Raw genomic sequence first — 10568 nt, 5'->3', positions numbered from 1 at the left:
TGTTCTGGGATGTTTTTCATTTTTCTGTGAAAAAAACGGCTACTTTGTCTCACACACACACACACACACACACACACACACACACACACACACACCTGCAGTTATACTCAAATACAACTAGGCGTATTTTCTTGAGGAAATATTGTATTGTGATTGCTTTGATTTAAAAAAAAAGTGTAAAGTAATTGTCGTGCCCACACGAACATGCATTGAATTTCATTACAAAACCACGTGAAATCAGTTAAATTAGTAAGTTATTGATTACATTCAAACATCGTGACACGTATACATATATTTTATTTGGCTCAAAAAGGTCACAGAACATGTTAATGTCCTCAGGCCAAAGGGCTTCTTGTTATAGCGCATTTGCAAAGAAAAGGTTTTCAGTCAAGTTCAGGGTAGGGTGTCCCATACCTGACCCAGTCTTAAGAGCAGAAGCAGGTGCATCGGGGTTTTTAAGCGCGAAGGGTTGCACAGCCCTTTATATACAGAAATCTCCTCCCGCCCACCTCCCCCCTTATATATACAGAGTCATGTACTGTTGCTTCTCTGTCAGACATGAAAAAATACATTTAAGCCTTAAATCTTTTCATTATCCACTCCTCTCTACAGTTTTACCATTAGACCACGACTGCCACCAGGAGAACTCCTATGGTCTGTTGTGGCTATGACGTCATTAAGTAATTATACGTCCGACCCCGAGTGTTGTGTGTAAAAAGTGTTTTTGAGTGGTGAACAGGCCCTGCTATTAGTGCATAGTGATCGAAGGAACAATCGTGCATGTAATGAGAAAAACTTTGATGGTGTTTAGTAGTCCCACCCACTGTAGGCAATGATAGAGACAAAGGCAGCACTGTATGAGTATCATAGTTACTGTTTCAGGGCAGAGGATGAAGTGCTTGCTTTGATTCTCTGGGCCACAACGGTCTGAGCCCAGTCCAAATTCAGTCTGTGTGTTCATTCGTCTGGACTCCTTAACCACCACTGCTGCTTCTTTAGTGACCACTGCAGGTCCACAGACATGTCATAGAAATCGTGCGTGAAAACAAAAGTAAAAATTATTTCCTTCAGGTAAAGCTTTAACAAGCTCATATATTCACAGAGGCAAAAAAAGCCTGCTCTCTCACTTCTTTCTGTCTTCAGCGTGATGCTTGATCGTTAACTCAGAGAGTGTTCGGGAACAAAAGCAGCACACACCCAATCCAGGGTGTCACTGTGTGTTTGTGACAACCCAGAGTCAAAGTCAGCCCATGTGAGCAGTGACCTGCGAGGCCCCGCCTCCCGACTGGCTCCCTGCCAGTCCCAAAGTCCGAGAATCGAACAAGAAGCCTTGCTGTCCTCCGCCGAGCACACCCAGACTGTCCGTTAAAGTCCCACTGGGCGACGAGCCAAGGAAGGCACTCTGATGATTGGCTGTGGCGGCCATTTTATCAGGACTGGCAGCGAGGCGCGGCGAAGAGGGAAATGTGTAACCATACAGGCTGTAGGGCGGCGTGTGGAGGCGAAGGCCGGCATAGCCCTGTGAGGTGGGGTTGGAGAGATAGCCGAGCTGAGAGGCAGGGAGAGGCAGGGAGCAGAATCCTTCGGCTTCATACGCAGATGGACCTCTGGGTGGGGGGAATGGCTCTGGGGCGTTACTGTAACGGTGGAGGGGGTGTGCCGGCCGGCTACAGGTGTAGTCCGGTGGGCTGAGAGGGCAAACTTGGAAAGGAGATGAGCACGGGGATGTGGAGAGCAGGTGAGGCGATGCTCCAACCGCTGCATGAGTTCCTGGGACTCCTACAAAATAAGAGCAGGATAAATGTTTACAGCCATGGCAACCTGTAGTTATGACCAACCAGTACTCTGTGAGTGACTGATAAACACTTTCATGGTGTGAATAAGGACGCCCATCACAAACAAAGATTTTGTCTTTAGGTTGGATATCTTATGTTCACCATCCAGAAGCTTCCTGTTGTTGAACTTTACCTTGCTTGGTCATGCCAGGGATGTCCTCAAATGTGAGTGTTCGCAGGGATGGACGCCAGAATGCATAAGACTCAACCAAAGCCTCCAAACCCATCCTGCAAACACGCGCAAATGCACACATTAACACTTCACCGTGAGCTCTCCCAACCTTCTAATGTCTGATGCAGTGGGAACCTCTCTTTCTCGCTCTAACTCAGCACGCCTCACTAAATCGTGCATTTCGCCCAACCACCTGGCGGCCATCTTAGTCGCCTGTGGGGCCCTCCTTGCCATCTCCATGGAGACCGCAGGTAATGAGGGGCATAAACGCCAGGCTTCGATTGGCTGCTGCTGGTTGGGTGCTTGTGTGTAATTGCTTTCACACGGCTTTTACGGGCGAATCAGGACGAAGGAGCAGGAAGCCGCAGCAACGATTTATGAGGTGGGACTCTCCTTCTTCCTCCTCCGCCCCCACCCCAAATCTGAGCCTCCATGCTCCTCTAGGTGGGGCGGAGGGTTGCTGTGGCGGGTGGGTAATGCGAGTGCTCTGTTACCCCTCGTTAGCGTGAGGATAAAAGTCTTCCCCCCCGCGGGGTTGTAGCCACGGTGATAATTTAGACAAGCTGCCCGGAGCGGTTCTGTGTGCTCCAAAGCAGCCTATCAGAGCAGAAGTTTATTTAGCAAACTGCTTAACTCTTCCTGTAATATTTAAGAGAAGGGTTTTTTTTCAGCCTTCCTGAGTTTAACTTTTATAGGGTCAGCTGTCAAGGTGCCTGGGTTATCCAGTTTGCCGTTCTCTACCTTCCTCCCTCTCGCACATTCCCTCTGCTTCCCTTCCTCTGGCTCTCCTCTCTAATGATTTCTACGAGGCCTCAGGGGAGTGGCTGTTTGGAGACTGCTAGAGTTTTACTGCTGTGTTGTTTTAATGCTGTGTTTATATATGTTTAGAAATGTGTTTATACAGATTTTCTTCGGGACACTCTTGACTTTTATTATTTTGCTGTTGATGTTTATGTTCCCGAGGCTGGCTGGAATCTGACGCTCCATTTAGGCTCGCAGACAAAGTTACAGCATGTGCCTGTAACAGTGCAATTGCAGGAATTAATTTGCCTTTAAAGTTAGCACATTTGAACGAAAACGAATCACCACTCTAACCATAGCTACGTGCCACGTCTTTTTTCAGCTTGGTCCATTTCTTTTTCCTTTTTTTTTGCCCTTCAGGACAAAATTTAATGGGAGGCTGTAGCACATTTTCCATTAGGAAAAAAATAAATAAATAAATACATAGCTTTACTCCCCATAAAATCAGACTAAAATAGCAGTGACAAAAACCACATGCAAGCCAAAATATGAAGCAGTCATGCATCGCTCACTACCCCTAATGCACCAGATAATGTGCAAATCTCTGCGGTTAAAATGAACTCACCGGTTTCTGCCAGAGTCTCTGAAGCCTTTGGCAAATGGGTTTCTGTCAATTTTCAGCCTTGTAATCTGAAAAAGCAAAATAAGACTCTAATTATTTCCTGAAACGTTGTTATTATGAAATCAAAGATAACGCACTACGCTATATAATACCACTTCCAGCCAAAATGTTTTCTTTCTCGGAAATCTTTCAATCAGGTCTATAAATAAATTCATTCGTGAGCATGCGTACTTGTATGTTTCTTTGCACATTTATGTGACTTTGTGTGGGTTCATGCATGCATAAGTGCATGGAGTTAATGTCTGTGAGCCTGTTCAGACTGTGGGTGGTGTTTAAGGCCCAGCTCTGTGACCCTCATCCAAAAGGACTTTTATAGACATCACCACCATGTTCTGACTTCAGCCATCATGCACTGCAGGCCAGCAAACCTCAGCTAACGTCCTACTTCAAAGCTCACATGGAGCAAACATGTGCAAAAACACAGAAAAGCTGCAGCTTTCCTCACTGAAAACAGAAAATATAACAATCTTAAGCTATGTGTGACAACGTAAGCGAATATCACTATTATTTCTTAACAGCCCGTCACATAAGCCTTTATTTGGTAAACTGCTTTAACAGCCTGCAGAGGAGTTTCCAGAGGACTTTATTCTGTTTATTTTGTAGAGCATGTACATGCATAGACATACACGCCTGCTGACAGAGATGAATCTGCCTTTAAATGCAAAACATAGAACATGTGTGATGTTTTTTTAATATCTCTGTAAAGCACTTTAAAATAGACTATCGGCTTAAAAAGTGCCATATAAATACATTTTACTTACTTACTTACTAGGAATTAAAATAGCTTATCTTTACACTGCATGATGAGCTGCACGAACGTATATTAAACTTCTAACATCTACTTCACAACCACAACATCCAAAATTACATCATCTGTTTTCAAATTCACAGCACATCGTAGCAGCACACACTGGAAATGTGACTTTCTTGGCGACTGTGAGTATTTTGTTATATTTAGTTTATGGGTCTCTACACAGGAGTTCAGCTGAGCTACCTGTTGGTTCTGATACGCCGTGACAGTGGTAAACACGGTCTCCGGGAACGAGAAGGTGCGCGTGCCTTCCCCTGCAGGGATGGTCCTCACTGGGGATAACTCTTCTCCACACTCCTTACGGATTACATGGACCCGCGGCTGGTATTTGTGCATGGAGTGCAGAATGATCTGAACCGGGGGAGGGAAACACATTGATTGAGGCTTGGATTATGTAACTGCTATTTTATGTGTTTCATAAAGCATGGCTGGGGAAAATGTACATGTACGCTTGTGGGTGCACAAGCTCTACAGACCTACACTGTAAAAATAAAGAAAGAAAATTAAATAAAACAAGAAAATGCACAGAACATTAAGTCATGTTCAACTCAGACTAGGAAACTATGAGACTTTTACTATTTCATATGAGATGAGACTTTTTAATATTAGATTAGAAATTTACATTTTATATAATAGCTCATTGTGAAATTGAATGTTTTGATTGTAAATAATATGCAGTCATATTATTTGCTACAATAGTAGTAAATCATTTCATACAACAGAGCCACATTACAAATGTGTCACACAAGTGTGATGTGCTGCTACATACATGTCCTTGGTCATCCAGCTCGTTGTTGGTCAGTTTGAGTTTGTCGAAGCTGATCACCTGACGCATCCACGTCTCTCCTGAGGCCGGGGAGTCCGGATGGATGTATACTCTGGGAGGCACAGGGGAGTCGGCATTCCCCGCTACCATCCACTTGGAGCTGTGATACACGTACCTACACAATTCACACACAAGGCAGTGAGTGAGCACGGTTTCTGTCTGAATGAACGTATCATTTACAAATCAAAAGGTAGACTCGATACTTCAGTAACTGATGAATAAATATACAGCAATAAAGAATAAAATGTTTTCTTACAAGGGAGTGAATTTACAAAAGCATAAAACTTTAACACTAAAATCTAAGTTCATATTTTACTCTTTATGACTTTAGGGCCGGACTGGACTCTCCCCTCCAGGCCACAGGTTGGACTCCACTACAGGATTAATGCTCTTTATAAACAAACAGTATTTTCCTTCTGTTTGATCCACGGCGCGCCATTGCGCACCAAAGTTTACATAATGCATTTGTTATATGTTCTATAGGCAGATGGACCAGTAACGTGCTATCCGGCATGTCATTCACTTTAAAACGTGGTATCCTATAAACTGAATTTTGAACCTTTGAAATGACACCCACGCGGTTTATATCACGCAAAGACTTGGCTGCACGGATACCGCTGCAATAACACGCCGTTTTCTTCTGCTTTGTAACGACTTTTGCTGGTTTGACCTTCCAGGGTGGAGAGGTTAGGTATCCAAACGGTCCTCTCCAAAAGGGACGACAAAACCGCCGTGACAAAACACCGGTGCCAAGCACCATTTGTGGAGGCAAAGCTGAGGTTGCACAATTGAAAAATCCTGGGTTGTACCAAGAACAGAGTGTATGGAGTCTAAATCAGGACTACATGCTAAAGAAAATTGCTGTGCTGTTGCCATTTATACAGTACACGCGTGTGAGAGAGTATCTTTAAGCTACAGCGCTGTGGGGTACAGCTTTCATTCTTTTGGGGACGTTTTTCGCGATTCGTTTTTTCGCCTCGAAATCGCTTTTCTGTCATTGGGAATGCGTCGTGTGATTTGCCCAAATTCCTTATATTGTGCTTTTTTCCGGACAAAATGGAAATGAATTTGTTTTTTTCAGGGCTGGATGACACAAAACTATTGAACTATTTTACGAATGACGTGTTTTATTGCTTAGTATTAGCGAGACCTTTAAATCCTAACAGCACATTTAAAATAATCATGTTAACAATTGTTTTTGTTAACATCCAGCGTGTTTGCTTCACATTATGCATTAGCCTATTTTGATGTGTTATTATAGTTTAACAGATTATTACGTCAATAAATGGCCTTGGGCTCCATATAGCATGTTTAAACAATATGCATTTTTTACAAGTATTTTCTAGAGTTTTGTTTTTTATCAGTGCATAAATTCATCCTTTAACTTTTGGCACTGAATATATCCAACCAGTTCATTATCATGCCCAGTGATTCATCAAAACACTTGAATATAAGGTTTTAAGGATTAAAACAATTCAATTCGACATCCCATCACAAATCAATAAAAAGTCTGTGGTTAAAACTTACGTGGGATTAGCGAATTACATCACTGCCACACTTAATCTACCTTTTAGCGCATTCTTTATCTGAAAAGTTCCGTCAGCAAATGAACACCAAGATTATGCCCTCATTTTTTCAAAAAGTAAACATTATTTAAAAATTACTTTTTAAAATATTTTGTACAGAATTATAAATTTAATGAGATGGTGTACATGCCATAATTGACATTATTACATATTATTAACTCAAAAAGTCCATCTTTTTGTTAAAATAAAGCTGAATATGTTCTTTTAGTTCACATTTAATTTGTTTTTTTGGCGCCGACCACAGTCCCTCACGTGATGTCGCAGGACTTGTGTCATGTGACTTTGTTTTATATTTCGACAGGGATTGCTTTGACAAGTCAAAAATAAAATGGTGTTTCAAATATCCCAGTGTACTCAGATTCGCTGGCACTCTATTCTGTTTTTACTTTTTCCTTCATTACGAGATTTGAAAAATAGCTTTTAAAAATTCTGACAGCAGGATCTCAAAGTTTAAGAAGCAGCATCTTTACGATTTACGAGCTTTGGAGTAAGTGTGCACGGGCCTGTGGTGGAGCTTTTTGTGGGTCTTACCTATATCGTTTATTGTCCACGGGGATTATATCCATGGCGATGTAATACTGCTGATGTGGATCCAAACCCGTAATCTTCACACGCATAGCGGGGAACATCCGGCTGCCAGGAAAACCAAAATCATTCTTTTGCAACACTCTGTCATTTTTTAACTGGTGAATAATATACTATTCACCATCACAAAATGCATTAATAATAGCTTAATTAAAGAATCAATGCAATAGAGTTTTGTTTGGCTTGGTTAGAGAGATAAACTCTCTAAATAATTATTTTAATAGCAATTTTGCTCACTTTTCAAATTATCATCTGGTTCACTGCCTTGCTCATCTAATTTCTACGAATCGTGCGTCGTATTTCTTCTTATATGTTTGATATTGTTTTCATCTTTAACTTTTTTTTCTCTCCTCGAGTTTCTCATTTCTTATTTTCTTCAGTCACCCATAAAGTTACGCATTCACGCGAATCCCTGTCTCACCGTCCGGCCTTGGTGATGATCATCTCCGTGCCAATCTCGTGGAACCTTTTCCACAGGTCTGATCCCTGCAGGTCCACGCGGGTCTCCTCTCCGGTCCCGGTTACCGGCGCCGTGCACAGAGCTGCGGGCTGCGGGCTCTCCAGCAGCGCGTCGTCGCTCTCTGCTGCACCGAGATGAATTGAGATTGGCACGTGTTAATTGTAACATTCCATCACAAGCCAAGCGTTGTTCACGAGGTGTTGCATTTCACTCTTGTTGTGTGACTCATTAAAACAAAAGAAAAATTAATCTGAACGGGGTTAAAGCGCGGTAACGTCACACGGTAACGTCTCAGCAGAACAAAGGAAATACGTTGAAAGCCTTACTTTAATTTACAACACAATTATTTCAGAAGAGCAATGTAATAGAGTGGCCTAATCCAGAATATCACAAGCAAGAGCGAAGTAAATATTTTTAAACCTCTGGCAGTTATTTCTGTCTCTACGATTTAATGTCACGCTATTGATAGATAGCCTTTAAAAAATGAAAACTATGAGAAAGTAGAAATATCTGCATGCTTAAACACCGTCTCGCACTCAGTACTGACCTTAAAAATGTTCAACGATTTTCACGCCTGTTTTAATACTGAGGATGTGTTAAGAGGAAGCACTAACAGCGGTGTTTATGCGTCTCGCCGCTGTTGTTATTTGTGCTATTCAGCACAGGCCTCCCCAAGTGGTAGAAATTTATGGACATTAGACATGGGCCTAACGAGGCAAACTAACACAGAGACTCCTCAGCCAAATGCATTGTGAACTTACAGCGGGTTTAAATCCTAATTTGTCCGGGCCAGTCGGTTTATTTCGTCTGCAGACCTCTTAGTATCCTTTCCGTGGCAGTTTCCCGGCCTTTATACGCTGCTAATTGGCGTGTTTATGATTGCAACACAACTCATAAAGCCTCTCACATTAGTCACACTCACACCGCTCATATTTACTAGACCAGAGCAGTGATGTATCACAGTCTCACCGTGCGGCCCCGAAGGAAGCCTATTATTGTTTTACTTTATAAACGTCATCTTTTTTATGCTTATGACCGAATTCTAGTCGGTGACGAGAAGAAGAGAACATGAATTATTATGCAGGCAAGGGGAAAATGCTCATGAATACATAAGCAAGGATCAGGATTTTGGTCTTCTGATATAATAACAGAATAACAAATGTGCGCGGGCAGCAGCTGCACAGTAATTAACCAGCTTAAACAAATGCATCCTATAATGATGGAGTATGAGCGTCAAGTCATAATTTTATAATGCTGACATGTCAGACACCTATTATTATTATTATTATTATTATTATTATTATTATTATTATTATTATTACTTACGGGATCCGCCACTTCCACATTCAACTTCACTGCCCCGGTCGCCGGTACACCCTCTGTCCGCCCGTAGTCCCGGACTCCCGGCTACATCAGACACATCTGTTTCGTCCTCGAAGCCGGGGGACACGACCTCCTCCCCGCTCGTCCTGCGGCGTTTTTCCGCGCCGATCAACGCTTCTACTGAGAATGCATGCGCCTTGACGCTCAGCGCGCACGGGGACCTGCGCTTCTCTGCCATTTCTCCGCGTCTCGGGACAGAGGAAGGAGACGAAGGAGATCGCTCACGAGCTTGCAGGCCGGGAGCAAGAAAAGTTCAAAACCGAGGAAGTCGCAAAAAGAAGGTGATCCACGCTGGCAATCCCGCGCCAAGGGCAGGGTAGTTTCTCCGTGCTTGCACGGAGCAGCTGACGAGACAGAAGGGCCTGGGGCGAGCTGTAATGGTGTCTCCGTTATCCGTAGGTGCCTTGCGGAGTTTTGGAGAGTGTCAACAACCGAGCTTAGAGGAGAGTCGGGGAGAGGGACCTGTCAGTCACAGAGCAGAGCAACCAATCATGAGTAATCACAACCCCCCGGAACTTTTCCTTTGGTCCCGCCCGCTGTGGGGGCCGCTCGTGCCGCCTTATGTGGTAAAAGTAGAGCTGGTGAATGAATCATGTCTTCAGGCCAAGGAGAGCTAGGAGCGTCTCTCCGGGGCACTGCGCGCATTTTGACACACCGGCCCAACATGCTTTGCATATCTGGCCATTAGTAGCTCCTGCACGACTGGACCCCCCCTCCCCCAAATAAAAAAGTCCTGACAGAACTATCATACAGACTGAATCTTATACTGATTATTTACCTCAAAATATCCATGATCATAATACGAGTATGGAATTAACATTTGTTGTGTAAAATACTATTTTTATGTATTTAACAAGTCTTTAAAAAAATCCCAACTATGTCTACTGAACACAAGAGCTTTGTTGTGTACCATTTCACGTGTATTTTGGCATAAATGTCATGGCAACAGTGCCATTAACTTTAGTTACATTTCGATTTTTCTTTTCTACTCAAATATGCAACTGTAAAAAGAGAAACTAGGCAATTGCAGCACTAAAAACAACCGTAAGATAGCTGCACACTTAACCCTGAATCTATAGACTATTTAAAGGCTAATACAATAAGTATTAGTCTCTTAGTCGATAACGTAATAACAGATATGATAATGTCATTATAACGATCATGATCTAATCGTAAATAACGAGGTAATATTTCCGTCTCAAACTGAACCCGAGTCTAACAGTAGCTAAATGAAATATTTGGGAATATGTTTGAAATACAGGGGGAAATGAGTGAATGCAACCAGCTGGATAAAATACATGGATGAGTTTGACTCGCTCTTACTGCACGCGTGGAAATAATCGTGCGCATTTTCAAGGCCGTGTTAACGAGCGCGGTCACGCCGGGAATGCGCGTTGGTGTGGCGGTGAGATATGGAGGGGAGAAGCTGGCTATAAATAAACAAAGCACTGAGCCTACGTGTGTGTGTGTGTGTGTGTGTGTGTGTG

At 42.9% G+C, this 10568-nt stretch overlaps 1 protein-coding gene across 1 annotated transcript; it reads right to left on the bottom strand.

Annotated features, from left to right (window-relative positions):
- Positions 1-137: 137 nt before the first annotated feature.
- On the bottom strand, positions 138-9533 carry tbx18 (T-box transcription factor 18). Its single transcript, XM_005724885.1, has 8 exons — positions 9025-9533; positions 7660-7822; positions 7185-7286; positions 5011-5182; positions 4425-4592; positions 3374-3438; positions 1969-2063; positions 138-1779 (listed from the first exon to the last, which is right to left on the bottom strand). Exons 1-8 carry the CDS (start codon positions 9257-9259, stop codon positions 1244-1246), a joined length of 1536 nt encoding a protein of 511 aa, XP_005724942.1. The 5' UTR covers positions 9260-9533; the 3' UTR covers positions 138-1243.
- Positions 9534-10568: the final 1035 nt, after the last annotated feature.

The sequence above is a fragment of the Pundamilia nyererei genome, unplaced genomic scaffold (assembly GCF_000239375.1).
Source record: "Pundamilia nyererei isolate P.nyererei 1_Seehausen unplaced genomic scaffold, PunNye1.0 scaffold00013, whole genome shotgun sequence".
Taxonomy (NCBI): Eukaryota; Metazoa; Chordata; class Actinopteri; order Cichliformes; family Cichlidae; genus Pundamilia; species Pundamilia nyererei.
The sequence above is the reverse complement of the archived record's forward strand: the minus strand, read 5'-3'. Positions and strand labels throughout refer to the sequence as shown.